The sequence below is a fragment of the Diabrotica undecimpunctata genome, chromosome 6 (genome assembly GCF_040954645.1).
Source record: "Diabrotica undecimpunctata isolate CICGRU chromosome 6, icDiaUnde3, whole genome shotgun sequence".
Lineage (NCBI taxonomy): Eukaryota > Metazoa > Arthropoda > Insecta > Coleoptera > Chrysomelidae > Diabrotica > Diabrotica undecimpunctata.
Window position 1 is genome coordinate 88249625 of NC_092808.1, and position 16639 is coordinate 88266263.

Consider the following 16639-nt stretch of genomic DNA (forward strand, 5'->3'; position numbering starts at 1 on the left):
ATGGGAACGGCCTCACAACCTGGACTACAGTACCTTTAAAGCAATTTAGAACCATTTTTTTGTACATTTTATCATTTTAAATCAATTTATCATTTTCTTAACATTATTATTAATAATGTTATAAATTAATAACACCACTAAACTTATTATTAATAATTATCTTCCTTGGTAATGAAAAGAACAAAACAAACTTAATAGACCTTTTCAAAACTGCTCTTCCATTTTTGGCACTTTAAATTGTTCATAACTTTCAACTTTAGAGAAAAGTGACAACAGACGTTTTTTGTTTAAAATTACCCAAGACATCTAAAACATATTTCTTCGAGCAAAAATCGGTTATTTTTGGAATTTGTTTAAAAAAATGGTTTAAACAATTTCTGTCCAAAAATTTTGTCCGGTATCCTTTTGTTTAGAGGAGACATTTTTGAATAGGAATCCGTAAAGAAACCTAATCAGAAACATTTTTCGTACGGGAGCGGTCTCACAACTTTTAAAGCAAGACTATAATACTGGACTATAATACTTTTAAAGCAATTTAGAACGGGCTTGTAGTATATATAAAAGAAGTTTAATTGCCATATACAGTAAATAAGATACAAAAAATTGTTGAAAATGTGCCATTTTTAGCATTCTAAACGACAATAGTACCTAAAAATACGTTTATTTTTTACGTTTCGATTTCCACTTCGAAAATTGTTCTCAAAATACAAATTAAACAAATTGTTTTGTTTTGTTACTTCGTAGTACAAAAAATTCTTGTAATAATTTAATTTTATCTGCCTTTCTCATATTGACATTTAGACATATACCTACATTTTCAAGTTGATGAGTTTAAAATGATATTGTGAATATTTTTGAAATGAGTTTTTGGGAATTTAAAATTACAAGAAAATTACTTTCAAACGAGGATTTATTTACAAACCCCGTTTTGTTTCTCTCCTTCAGTTTCTCTCTGTGTATGCTGTCATCTGACTACCCAAGGATACCTGCCTAATATTTTCCATTAATTGTTTTGAATTAAAGTATCTTTGACATTAAATAATGTACAACATCGCGTATATCAAAATACGCTTAATTTAAATTAATGTGCAAAGCAAATTATTTTTCGATTGTCAAAAAACTGTCAAAGTGTTTAGACGCATTTCAAAGTTTCTCTTAAAAATTTAAATATTTAAACTATTATTTCTTTAGTTCTGAACGTGTAATTAGTGAATAATATTAAAATCAAAATCCTGTTCAAAGTTAAATGTGACAGTGTACTAAAAATCGTAGAATTCTGTGAGTACAAAACTGCATTATTAATAACCTTAAAATCAGAAGTTTAAAAGGCAAAATATTTTATCGATTTCAATTCAACTTATCGATTATTGACAACAACTTTTTGCTGGTTCTTGCTACTAACAAGTAATTAGGCTAGGCTGCTGTTTAATTTTATTAAGTGGCCAAGTCCGGCTTTAGATCCTCTGTGCCAATGTACGTAAATTCTCAGCGGGAAGATGGATGAACCGGAATCAGCTACTACCTCACGAAATATACCCACTACGTCACATATATCTTACTCCAATGCATTAAATAGTTTCAAATATCCTTCAAAAGACCAAGGTATTATACTTTCAACCATACAAGGAATAAAAGTTTTCGAATATATAAAAGCTGTTGGATCAATAGTACAGCCCAAAAATGTTGTTTGGGCATCCAAAATATCAAACAACCGCATCTGCATCTACCTCTCCTCTAAATATGTAGTTAATCAATTTCTTAGCTCCCACAAATATATAAATATTGATGGTAACCAGATTGAAGTAAGAAGACTTATAACCCCCGCCCAGAGACTCATCATATCTAATGTATGTCCTACTATACCTAATAGCTTAATTGAAGAGCACTTAAAAACTATGGGTATAAAATCCGCCTCCAACATGACGTTTCTACGAGTAGGCATGCAAGACTCAGAATACAGCCATGTACTCAGCTTTAGGAGGCAAATGTTCATAAGTCCTTTAGAAAATGCATCAATTCCTGACTCATTTCTAATCTCATTCGACAATACATCATATCGACTATACATTTCCATAGATGGTTTAAACTGCTCCAGATGCAAGATTGTCGGACATCAAGACTCTGACTGTCCTTCTTTATCATCATCAAGCAACTCAATTAATCAAATGGAAACTGACCACCACGTGAATATACATAACTCTACCAATGAAAAATATAATCAGCTACAAGATCAACCACGAAACCAATACCAAGAAGATACCGAAACATTAATGGAACCAGAACCCAATACCATACAAAATCACGCATCAGCTACAAAAGACCAAACCACTTCCTCACAAACAAACAATGAATTACAAATCTTGAATCAACCAAAAATATTCCAAGATAATTCCTTAGTAATTGAAAGCGATAGAAAAAGCACTAAAATTACTCCTGCAACTAAAAGACAAATATCCTCTCCTGAAATTCTTGAAAATGACCTACCTCCTCCCGATACTCAAAAACCAAAGAAAAAGCCTAAAACCCAAGAAGATATGTCAATTATTCTAAATCAAATTAAAGAAAAAATTGAAAATAGAAACCCTTCCTTTACACTTACTTTTCATGAAATATGTGATTTTCTGGCAAATTCCCTTCACTCAAAACATCCTGAAGTCATTGTTAAAAATTATTCAAATGAAAGCCAAGAAATAAAAGAAATTTTAAACTTTATATATTCCCAAATACAAAATAAAACTTTAAAAAACAATATCACCAGATTGAAGAAGAAACTGCTTTTCAACAGTCCTTCTTCTACTGACGAAACTGACCAAGAATCAAGTTCTCAACAATAAATAGTTAACACATAAAGAGTTAATGGCCAGCACATTCATATTACAGTGGAACCCCAACGGTTATTTTACACATATAGAATCCATTAAGCTTCTTATACACGAATATCTTCCTTTAGTCATATGCCTAGAAGAGACCCATTTCAAGCACCAAAGTGTGACATTAAAAAATTATGTTCCTTTTCTAAGAAACCGAGTTGCAGATCACTCAAGCGGCGGAACAGCAATTTTTGTAAGGGATGACATAGAGTCAACTGAAATACAACTACAAACAAATCTCGAAATAGTTGCAGTGTCAGTCACCCACAAAATGAAAATCAATATTTGCAATGTATACTTACCTCATCCTACTGATTTAGACATAACTGAACTAAGCAATGTTTTAAACCAAATTCCACACCCAAAAATAATATTAGGCGATTTTAACTGTCACAACAGTACTTGGGGAAGTAACAAAACCGACAAATGTGGCAATCTCCTAAATAATCTCATTGATAATTTAAATTTAGTCTTACTAAACACTGGCAAATCTACTAGGTTCAATTCATACAATGGTACATTTTCTGCCATAGATCTCTCTTTATGCAGTCCGTCGCTAGCTCCTTTATTATATTGGGACACATTGGGGTATTTATATGATAGTGATCACTTTCCTATCACGATAACCATAAACACTAATGATAAATCAACTTTTCCAATTCACCAGACATGGAAAATAAAGTCAGCTGACTGGAATTTATATCGAACACTGATAGAAGAACAAACAAACAAATATAATTTAACCAATAACGCAAACCAAAACCTGGAAATATTTAATAACATTATTATTTCTGCAGCAACAATCGCAGTGGGAAAAACAAAATCGAGTCAAAGGCAGCCAGTTCCTTGGTGGAATAACGAAATTGCACAAGCACTCACTTTGTCTAAACACGCTTTTAACGTTTACAAGAAACATAAAACTATCGAAAACCTTTTAAGGTTTAAAAATCTCAGAGCTCAAAGCAGACAATTAATCAAAAAAGCAAAACGAGAAAGTTGGAAAAAGTACGTTTCTTCAATAAATCCTTCCACTCCCTTAGGCAACATATGGAACAAAGTCCGTAGAATAAAAGGTACAAAATACTTTCGAGGTATAGATACTCTATCATATAATAACCAAATGCATTCAAACAAAGAAGATATTCCAGAAATACTAGCAGATATATATGAACGTAATTCTAGTGATTCTAATTACAGCCTATCCTTTCTAGAGCACAAAAAACTAACGGAGTCTTCAAATATACAAATCACAGAGAGTGGCAATCCAATAAACAAACCAGTAAGTCTTCAAGAATTAGAATTTTGTTTAAGTGCTAAAAATTCGAGTCCAGGACCTGATGATATCCACCCTCTTTTCTTACGAAATCTTCCTCTGAATGCAAAGCTAATATTAGTTGATATTTTTAATAATATTTTTATTCATCATGACTTTCCTGATCTATGGTCGCAAGCAACTATAATTCCAATCCTTAAATATAATAAACCAAAAGACGATCCAAATTCCTATCGTCCAATATCACTTACGTGTTGTACCTGCAAACTTTTAGAAAAAATCCTTAATTATCGTCTTAAATGGTACCTCGAAAACAATAACCTAATAAGTATCAGACAAAGTGGATTTCGTACGGGTAGATCCACAACAGACAATCTAATAACACTTGAATCAAGTATACATGAATCCTTTCTGCACAACCAAAAACTTATTGCCGTGTTTTTTGACATAAGAAAAGCGTTTGACACAACATGGAGACATCTTATACTAAAAACACTTCAAGAATGGGATGTTCAAGGGCACATGTTGTCCTTTATTAAGAATTTTCTAGAAACACGAACTTTTCGAGTCAGAACCAATGGATTTACATCCTCCAGACGAGTACTTCAAAACGGCACTCCACAAGGATCTACTCTAAGTCCTACTCTTTTTCTAGTTGCAATAAATAGTATTATACATCAAATAAAACTACCTGTATTTACTAGCCTATATGCAGATGACTTAGTCATTTATCTAAGAACAAACAATGTAACTCTGGGAACACATATACTGCAAACTACCTTACACACAATTGAAAGCTGGTCGCAAAACACGGGTTTTATATTCTCTAGTGAAAAGACACGTTATTTAATTTTTAGCAAAAGAAAAAATTATCCTAATGTTCAATTAACACTAAATGGAGTTGTTTTGAAACAAGCAGAAGAAATAAATTTCTTAGGACTTTCTTTTGAACGTAACTTAAACTGGGAAACCCACATCACCAATCTGCAACGTTCTTGCCAATCCAGAATTAATCTACTAAAGATGCTGTCAAATACCTCTTGGGGGGCAGATACAACAACCTTACTTACTCTATATAGATCACTAATACGAAGTAAACTAGACTACGGCTGTTTATGCTACGATACTGCTAACAAAACATCTTTAAAAAAACTTGACTACATTCAAAATATGTGCTTGAGATTAGTTTTAGGTGCCACAAGAACTAGTCCAGTAAGTAGCTTACAAGTTTTGGCTAATGAACTGTCCTTAAGCCAACGAAGGCAACTCCTATCACTAAATTACGTTGCCAGAATTTCAGCAAACAACAGCAACGTAACCTACTCAACAATACTTTGCAGAACAAATATAACGTCCGATCTTTACAGAAACATTGCAATAAAAAAACTACCATTTCCCGAACGAATAAAACGTATTGGTCTTAATTTAGAACAGTTCAGTCTTACTATGCCTATTCATGTAAATGTTCCTCCTTGGATGATTAAACATCCAAAAATAGACACGTCTTTAAAAGAACTCCCGAAACATTCCACACATCCTTTCCTTATACAGCAAGCTTATAAAAATGTAATATCCAAATACCCAACAACCCATCAAATCTTCACTGATGCTTCCAAATGTCATGAAGGACATGCTGCAGCCTACATCTACGAAAACGTCAAGTCTACCATACGAATCCCAACAAATTGTTGTATATATACCGGAGAACTTACGGCAATTCATCAGGCCGTGAAAAAATGTTGTTCTATCAATGAAAGCAAATTTGTTATCATCACCGATTCAATGAGCGCATTACTTGGAATAAAACAGCTATATACAACTCACGCCATACTTCTCAAGATCAAAGAAGAGTTATCTTATCTACAGACTCAACAAAAAGATATTTCCTTTATCTGGGTACCTTCCCATATGGGAATAAGTGGTAATGAGGAAGTGGACTCTCTGGCAAGCAATGCAACCACCGACCAAAGTAAATATCAAAGCCCACGTATACAGAGCGTGGCAAACTACTTGGGATCACACTGCTAATAAACTCAAAGAATGTCTAAATCAAGTAGGAACCAAACTCATCTTACCAAATAATAGAAAAGACCAAGTCATCATTAACCGACTCCGAATAGGACATACTTTCCTTACACACAAGCATATCTTCAACCAGGAGGCTGCTCCGTTGTGTACCAAGTGCAATACTCAGTTGTCAGTGAAACATATAATTGTTGAGTGTCCAGTGTACCAGAACGAAAGAATCGCGTGTGCCCTTAGTGATAATTTAAAAAGTATACTAACGTCAAATTTACAGTCTTTATTAAGTTATCTTAAAATGACTAAACTATATACCAGATTGTAAAAAATATTTTTTTTTATGCAACAATATGTATCTTACTGTTTGTGTATGTCCCCCCGCTAATAACCCTTAGTGGTTGATGCGGGTATATTTGTTTAAATAAAAAAAAAAAAAAAAAAAAATTATTTTTCGGATCAAATTTTCTTTTGTAATTACGTTTTCTTTGTTTTCAACAAATACGCTAACATAACAAAACAAAGATAATTGTAGCGACGGTGGTGACGTCTATGTAAGTTGGTGAGAACTTTTTAAATTATCTTTCATTATATCACAAAATTTTGACATGAGCTCCTCTAGGCATTAGAAAAAGGATAAAACTAAAATATAATAGATTTCAAACTTTTATTACCATGAAATTCACCAAAATGAACACACTAAAATTAAAATATATAGTAATTAACCAATTATAAAAAAATATTAAAAACATTTGAAAGAAAAATGAAACCTGACAAATATTTTCATCAACAAAATGATGAATAGAAATAAAAAAAAACTATAAAAATAATGTAAGAAATAAATACGAAGAGCGGGAAAGAAATTTCGAACTTGATAAAAGCGTTGTTCTGAGTCTATTTTCTGGTGTCGATTTAAATTTGTAATTAATATTGAATAATATTCTAAAATTCATCGTTGTATTTACTTCCTTATTAATTTTCAACAAGTCCACTTATTAATCTCCTTTCCTCTCCTATCGGATATTGGATGTCATCAAGGCTATTCGAACGTTGTTTACAGCTGTTCTAAACAGTTCGTTTGTGGTGCAACCAAACCACTCTCTTAGTGTTTTCATCCAGGACATTCTTATGCGAACGGATTCCTCCCTCCTTCAATTTTTTCCTGCATTATATTTTGTAGGAATGTGTATCTTTGTCCCCGCATTAGATGGCCCAAGTATTTTAATTTTCACTTTTTCATGGTATTATTTCAGGTCTTTTGTCCATTCGCTGTAATAATTCTTCATTTGTGATTTGATTAACCCAACTTATTCTTAATATTCGTCGATATCACCACATCTCGAAACTCTCAATGCTTTTTATATTGTTCTGTTTAAGAGTCCATGCTTCCACACCGTACAACAAGGTACTAAACACATATGTTATTAGCATTCTTATTCATAGAGGGAGACTGATACCACGATTATTAAGCAGTTTCTTCATTTTTATCTAAACGGACCTAGCAATTTCAATACGTCTTTTGATCTCGTTATTTTGATCAATTTTCTCGTTTATCATAGCTCCCAGGTGTTTGTAATTACACTTGCACTTAAATGGAAGTGTTATTTATAGTAATGTCTATTACGTATTAATAACATTTACTACAAACTGCAAGCATTGTTTCCAAAATATTTAGAATTATTAAAACATCGTTAATACCTCCATTGAAGAGTATCGTATAAAATATTTACAGAATTTTAGAATTTTTTATCGAAAAATTCCGAAACATTTAAAAAGCTTTTTAATGAAAACAAACTTTATTACAAATTACTCCAAACCTATATTTAGACATTATTTGAAGTGCGTTATAATTTTTAGAAAAAAATTTTAACGAAAAATTTAAATACTCCAAATGTGTTATCAAATATTTCAAGATTGAATTTTAAACCTACATAAAAATTGTGCTCCTTAGACTAAACATCGAAAGAATTATCATAATCTGGACTTTTTACTTGCATGTTTATTTGTGGTTTCACTGACTTACTGTATTATATCCAGTGGTAATTCCATTGATACGGAGACTATAGTGTATTTAATCTCTTTTATCGTCAATATTGATGTCGGATGGATGTGGTTGAGTAAATTTTCGTTAACTATCTGGATTTCAAAGTTAATTTGTTTTTTTAATAATTAATTTCCTCTTCTTAGATTGAACTGATAATAATACTTAAATTGTTATTTAAATTAATCAATATGATAGATATTTTCTGAGTGTATCCAACAAACATGCAGCAAGCGCAATGCTATTTAATCTACATTATTAAAACTATTTGAAGATCAAGAACTAGAAACAGAAGATTTATTTTCACGTATAGTGCCTCTGTATATTCGCTTACACGTATTTCATCCTAAAAGGAATCTTCGGAGCCACTATTCACAGAAGCTCTGAACGTGAAAACAATCTTTCCTGTCGAAAAGGAATCAACGATAAAATGGCGTCACTATGGACGTAATAGCGACATTGATATTAAATCACGAACTAGAAATCCGAAGATTTCTAATTGACGAAACCAAAATCCAGATTTTTGCTTTATTCTGTGCCTTCTAAGAATTGCAAGGCAAACAGATGTTGATAAAGGTGTAATTAGAGAAAATGGGGAATCTAAAATTGCATTCTACAACATATTTCCTCAACGAAGCAAAAATCCTTGGCACTGACGCTTGACGATTTTTGCCATTTGCCATTTTTTACGATTCTCATTAGATCAATAAAATTTATCACTTTCCTTGACCAGTTGTAGTAAAATTTTCATTTTTAGGGATCTATCTTTAACCTATGACATGAAATTTTAATTTTGGTAACCACTATGAGGCATTTGAAAATGAATAAAAAACGCAGAATTTAATGGTTTACATTACAAAAGATCACACGTCACGAAAAATGCATTTAAGAAGACGGTTTTGGGTGAAGTTTATTGCAGAAGTTTTGTTCTTTTAAAAAACGTACTAGTGTAATTGAAAAAAAAAAACGTTTTAAATGGTTTAGACCGTTTGTTGTGTGAAAGTTAAAATCCAGCGTTTTTTAAGCATATTTCAAATGCCTCCCATTTTTTGCCAAAACACAAAACTAAAATTTCATGGCATAGGTTTTAAACTTTAGGGTCTAAAAAAATTCTAGTAATCAAACTTCATAGTGACCAGTCAATAAAAGAGATAGATTGTATTGATCTCGTGAGAATCATAAAAAATGGCAAAAATCGCGCCACGTTTATTTATTTAACACCTGTATAAAATCTGAGTTTATTTGCGACAAAATACAAAAACGATACTGCATACGAAAGCTGAACTCTTTACATTTAAAATTGATCTTGATTTTTGTCGATAGGTCGCTTGTATGTACCAAGAGGTACCGAATTTTTACCGTTGAGCTGATACAAATTTTATTGAATATTGATTTCTCGGGCGTAACTAATATGCAAAATCGACGGTCGCTTCAAGCGTTGTTTCTAAGAGAACGGTTCATTCTACACAAAAATGCTTATAAACATTTTTGTATAAAAGTATCTCAGCTACATTTTGTATTTGAAACATTTTTTCTACGGTCGACAGATTCTTGTTAAATCGATTTTTGGCATTTTTACCCCCTGCGCGGGGGAATTTAAGGGGAAGACCGGGGGTAAAAGTGGTAAACTTTTTTGCAACTTTTTAGGGGATCCAAAATTAATATTCTCTGCAAAATTCATCTTGTTCGTATAATTTTTAGAGGTCCAGTGGTATTTTCGTCTCTGACGACTGGAGTATCAATACTTTTTTATATGAGTTTTAGTACTTAATAATAATTTCTATCCTTTATTTTTTATTTAAATGAAATCGACATGTATATTTCCCATATATAATATATATATGGGAAACTAATAAAAATGTGTTCGTTATTTGGCAATGTATTCATTAATTATTTATATTTTTCTTTTTTGTTACAGGGTGGGTATCCTGCCAAACTAAAAAAGGTGCTCATTGTTACCGCGCCTCTATGGTTTAAAGCGCCATTCAAAATACTTCGATTATTCGTTCGAGAAAAACTGCGAGAAAGAGTTTATACTGTATCAGTGGCCCAATTATCCAGTCACATCCCGAGGGAATCGCTTCCCACACAACTGGGAGGCTCCCTAGTCCTGGACCATAATGTTTGGTTGTCGCACTGCATACAGTCAATGACTAGTACAAGACCAGAATCGCCGATTTCACATTATGGTAAGATATTTTACTATACCTAAAGTTCATTCGTTTACCAAATTCCCATCAGTAAACATGAGCACGTGTTGATATTCGCCGTCTCATTCGTCAAGAGGCTATTAAATATAATTTATTGCCTTAAGCGAGACAAATTCTCATGTTACAGAGCCCAACTTGCCAGCATTTTAAATTCAAATTGTATCGTGTTGATTTTTAAGTTAATATATTGTGTTATATTTATGTTATAGTTATTGTTAAGTTATTTACTGGTCATGTTATTTTTTAGTTTAATTGTGATATAATGATTAAATTTCAAGAAATTTTTACACTAACAGTTTCAAAAGTAAATATTTTAAAAAAGCATATGATACATAGGTCGTACATCAGTACGACCCTGTTTGGTTTACACGTGGTTCTATTGATGATTGGGAATTTGTAAAATGAATAGGGTATAATATAAAAATCACGTTAAATTACAACAGTATCAAAATCGTGAGAGAAAAAAATTAATAACAGATAGGTTTTTATTTTCTAATACGACTTTAAAAACCAGCACACATTTTATCACAGACCTTATTATATATTTACAAACTATGACAGCTTTTATCATTGTGTGACCTCAGTTTAGAAAAAAAAACAGCATTATACATAGAGGGTGTCCAGAAACTCTCCTACAATTTAACCCAATTCATCTAATCCGAAAATGCTTCCTAAGGTAAGTTCTTTGAAGATGGGGCCTTGTAATTGTTTTTAAATACCTCCAGAACGCTTCTATTTAGAAAAAGAAAAACTGATACGATTATCTATCATCCAGAGTTGAATCGATTTCATCAATTTCTAGTAACCTATTGGTTAGATGTTGTTTTAATGGAACTTGAGGAAAATCCAGAAATTAGCATTCGAAGACTATCTGCCATGTGTCCTAGAATTTCAAAATCTTCCGTAGGAAATGTAATGGAATTTTTAATGTGCATAATGCACATTATTATTCGTACGTTGGTGACAATCCCCACGTTGTTCAATAATTTAAACATCAGCATAGGTTTATCATAAACGTCTGAAAAGGAGTAGTTGACGATTACCTACTTGGACCTGTGGAACCTGCTCGTTTAAAGCTGGGGCTGATTACTTACATTTCCTGCAAAATGTTTTACATGATTCGTTAGATGATGTGCCTTTAAATATTCGGCAAAATTTATGGTTACTACATGACGGCTGTTCGGCCCACTTTAGAAAGAATGTTCGAAGACTTTCTTGAAATAACGACGAAGACAACTGGATTAAAACAGGCGGTAAAGTTGCTTGGCCAGCAAGGTCGCCGGATTTTAATTTTTGCGTTTATTGTGTATGGGGATACATCAAAGCATTTTTTTATTCAAATACAAAATCGTGCACAACTCCGGCTAAGGATAAACGATTTTTGCAACGAATTTAGAAATAACTTTGAAATTTTTGAAAGAATTCGGCGTTCTTTAATCAAAAGGGCAAATTTATACATAGAGACTAATGGTCATCACATCGAGCATGTTTTGTAACTATCTACTTTTAATTTGTTATTTTGTGTTAGTTTCGTTCCATCGTGATAAATACTTTGTTTTTAAAACCCTTTAAATAAAATTTTTTTGCAATTTGATTTTTTTCTTCTTTTCCCAAACTTTTTTTACGAATTGTATACTGCATTTATTGAAACAAAAGATAATTTATAAAATTAATTAAGATACCTATTAATTTAACTTTCATGACGAAAAGAACGGGTGTGGTAATCCAGTAGGACTGCCGGTAGAAGTTATACTTCTATACACGAGTTCGCCGTTACAAATTTATATGGGAGTCAATCTGCACAATCATTACATATGTAATGCTATAGGTAAGAGAGAGCAGAAAGAAAAAGAATTAGGTATACAGGTATATGGTGCATCGTTTGCTGTATATAAACATTTGACCTGTAACAGAAGTATAGTAAGTAAATGAAGGATTGAAATCATACTCTGCAGTAAAATTCATTGTTAATTTTGTTATTAATATAAAAATACAATACAATATTAAATATGTTTACAAAAGGAACATTTTTATTCTCGAGAGAGAAAGGGAGAGAAAATATATCTTCTGTCTCTCTCTTTTACCCATATCTTACATATATAATGATTTTGCCGATTCACTCAATATATACGAATACACACAAATTTCCAACGTCGAACGGGTGTATAGAAGTATAACTTCAAAAAATGTTTGTGGAAGATAAAAATAAAAAACCAACAACTCGGATTATGTTGTAAATTTTCGTTTTATTTTAAAATTTAGCATTTTTGCGTATATTACATATATTTAATACGACTAACGTGGGGTTTTTTAATATTTCAAAAATAAAAAAGGAAATTCATATTGGGATTCAAACTCACATATACCAGCGTATAAACCAAACACTTACGAAATTTGCCAATTAGACATGACACTAACGTATTTCAAAATTGACAGTTCTCGGTCATACAGTGATTGATTGTAATTATTATTTTGAAATACAAGGGCCTAAAACAACTATGAACATTTAATAAATAATACAAAATATATCACATAAATAATAATAATATATATATATATATATATATATATATATATATATATATATATATATATATATATATATATATATATACAAAAGGAACATTTTTATTCCCGATAGAGAAAGAGCGAGAAAATATATCTTCTGTCTCTCTTACTCATATCTTACATATGTAATGATTTCACCGATTCACTCCCCTGCAAATTTCCAACGTCGACCGCGCATAAAGAAGTATAACTTAAAAAAGAAAAATTTTCAAATGATTTTTTTTTCTAGAAAACGGTGTATCCTACCGACTTAAAGTAGTAAAGGAGTACCTTTTAGTACTAGAATACTAGTATAACGAATGCTTAAAATTTAAAGACAGAAAAGTTATGCGTTAAAATAATCTTTGACCTACCCAAAACGGACGCCCATGACCGGCACTAGAAATTCGTCAATCGATTCGTGGAATCGATTCAACTCAGAATGATAAAAATAATCGTAATAGTTTTCCTTTTTCTAACTAGAAGCGTTCTGGAGGTATTTAAAAAAACTAGTTACAAGACGCCATCTTCCAAGAGCTCTAGCTTCCTTACAAAGCATTATCGGACTAGGTGAATTGGGTTAAATTATCCTAAAATTATCTGAGGAATCTCTGGTCTTCGTTGGTCAAGAGAGTTTCTAGACACCCTGTATATATCATTGTGTAGTTAAGTTTTTTTATCGAAGTTTTCAATGGTGATTTTTCATAAATACGAATGCATTTCGTTCATATAGCGTTGAGTTAAATCCTGTCATGTGGGCAGGTAATACTGATTATAAAAACGGAAATTACAGTATCTTAAAATGATTCACCGAATGGTTAAATTGTTTTTCAGAGTGTATTACAATGTGTAGGTAACTAACAACTTTAGTAGGACTCTGGCGACTTTATATTGGAGATACTTGTTTTTTGTGGTAGGATTTTCAAAGTTGTCAAATGTAATTTTTATTATAGGATTGGATAACTTTTTTACTTTTTGACACGTATTGCTTATTTTCCTTCGTACTTAATAAGGTCTCACCATTGTTTATGATATTAAAATAACATTGCGAGTGCAAATATTTATCAATAAATTCACTGGTACAAATATTTTGGAGCGAGCATTCTTCGTTCTCTCTGTAGGGGTTACAAGAATTATGGAATTTAGAATATTCTTTTCATGTATCTTAATCCTAGATAGCGTCCATTCATTATGGTAATTAATGTCACCTCATGAGTTTGATTGGATTCCAAGATATAAAGACAGAGTCTCCTTGCTTCATTTCTTCAGTTTTAGTTATGCCAACCAAACCTCAAGTCACTGCTGAAAATCGACTAAGTCTTTTTAAAAGACGGGACTAACTGGATTGAATCTACATTATGTTTCGTACATAACTGCTGAAGGTAATTTTAACATATCTTGCAAATAAAGAGTCATTCCGCGAATACAGTTAGTCTGTATTTATGGAAGAAACTGTTTTTTCACTGGTGTAACTTGCCGTAAAACTTATGTAGTGAACTCTGGATAGTTTTTCAACTTTCAGTTATATCATTTCGCCTTCGAGCTACTGCTCTTTGAAGACTTAAAAACGACTGTGATTTTGGTTTCTCAAGCAAATCAACAGTTTTATCGTAAAACCAACACGAAAACTTGTTTAGTCTCATTCTTAAATTTTTCGTATTTAACTCACTGTTCGCATTTTCTTAACAAGAAAAACAAATGATTACACAAATTATATTGCTAAACCTGTTACAAAGTGTTAGTTTCTACTGATGTTTAAATGTTGTACGACCACGCAAGCTACGACTTAGCAAGGACTGGAAATGAGTGCAGAGTAGAAGGAAAGGGACCAATACGCTGGTGTATGCTGATAACACATTTTTTTGTAATTTGACGTCTTTAGTATTGAAATCTTGAGTTTAGTTACCGGTTCTCATATTTTGAATACTAAACTTCCCTCGGTGTTCATATATTTATCTTGCAGTCTATGTAGGAGCAGTTTTCACGCACAAACAGTACCATCGTGAACCTTTGTTTCCGTTTCCAAAAAGGTACCCATGAATTTTCATTTTCCAAACGCGGGAATTTGGGTGATTAACAAAACCATACTAAAGATGTCGAAGGAAAAAGTTTAAAGTTCATACTGACAAAGCACAATACCGAAAGTACACTAAAGATATCCAAGGAAAAAATTTAAATAAATATGGCTTTATTGTCAAATAATAAAATCCACTGTCCAGATAGATTCTGCGTATGGTTAAGACTGACCCGAACAAAGTAATAAGATAAGTTATCTACGCAGGATTTGAAGTACCTATCTATATATTTGAAATATCTACCTGTATCCATACTATGTGTAAGCTTTTCACTAGAGTATTGTAAAATAGATCATCCTCTAAACAAGATGAATTTTAAACAATAGATCAAGCAGGATTTAGACAAGGTTACAAGTACGGTTCCGAAATGCCGTCAAAAAGTCACTACATTTGCAGGAGCAGATATTGGATCAGATCACTGTGACAGGTATTAAACTAAGGTTAAAACGAATCCAACGAGAAACACTAAAAACCAATATAATTAGTTTTGACTATATAAGCGTAAAAGATAACATTAAAAAATAATTTAACAATAGAATAAAGAACATAGGAGAACAACTAGAAAATCAAGAGGAACTATGGAATGAATGTAAAAACCAAGTTAACAAAATGTCCACAAACAATGATTATATAAGTAACTTCAACAAAAAATGAATATAATAACGAATGAAAAAATGAATATAAGAAAAATCAATGGATAACAGAAGACATTTTGAAGTTGATAGAACAACGTCGACTTATAAAATCGAATGAAACAGAATATAAATATCTACAGAGAAGAATTGAAAGGGAGATAAAATTAGCCAAAGAAAAATTGATGAGAGAAAGGTGCGAGGAAATTGAGGATGTGATATCTAGGCATGACTTTTTTAATGTGCACAAAAAGTAAAAGAAATGAGCAACATATTTAAAAAACGAGTTACTTCTTAACTAGTTGACAATACAGCAAAATTATTCTAAATAAGAACGAAATAAGAAGAGAGTGGCCACTCTCGAGTTGTTTGAAGATGGCGGAAATAATATTACCGAATCCTACCAAAATTGTACTGACGGTCCAGAAATTATGAAATCAGAGGTAGAACACGCTTTAAAGATGCTAAAATTAGGAAAGCGTGTGGTCCAGATAATACACCAACTGAGTTGCTGAAGTTAATAGATGAAGATAACATAAAAATACTAGTAAAACTTTTTATTGCAATATATAACTCTGAAGTGATTCCCGCAGACTGGCTTAAGTCCATCTTTACACAACAATACGTTAACACAATGCTAGAAAATGCTCAAAATATCGAATAATTAGCCTAATGTTCGTGCCATTAAAAATCTGTACTGAAATCAAACTGCTATCGTAAAAATTGGAGACAATTACACCGACGAAATCTCCATACAACGAAGAAGCTAGACAAGGTTGCATTTTGTCCCCAACATTGTTCAATGTTTACTCGGACCAGCTATTTAAAAAGGCAGTTGAGAGACAGATATATGGAATCAAAATCAACGGGGAACTACTTAATGTAATTAGATACGCAAACGATACAGTAATTCTGTCAGAAAATATTGAAGGTCTCCAAATTCGGCTTGATCGTATTGATGAAGTAGGGGTG

General features: G+C 32.0%; 1 protein-coding gene across 1 annotated transcript in view; it reads left to right on the forward strand.

Moving 5' to 3' along the window:
* Ptpmeg2 (Protein tyrosine phosphatase Meg2) overlaps positions 1 to 16639 on the forward strand; it is a 329068-nt gene that overhangs the window by 276676 nt on the left and 35753 nt on the right. The window contains exon 4 of the mRNA XM_072534846.1: positions 10122 to 10392. Coding sequence (XP_072390947.1) covers positions 10122 to 10392 — 271 coding nt within the window. The remainder of the gene's footprint in view (positions 1 to 10121; positions 10393 to 16639) is intronic.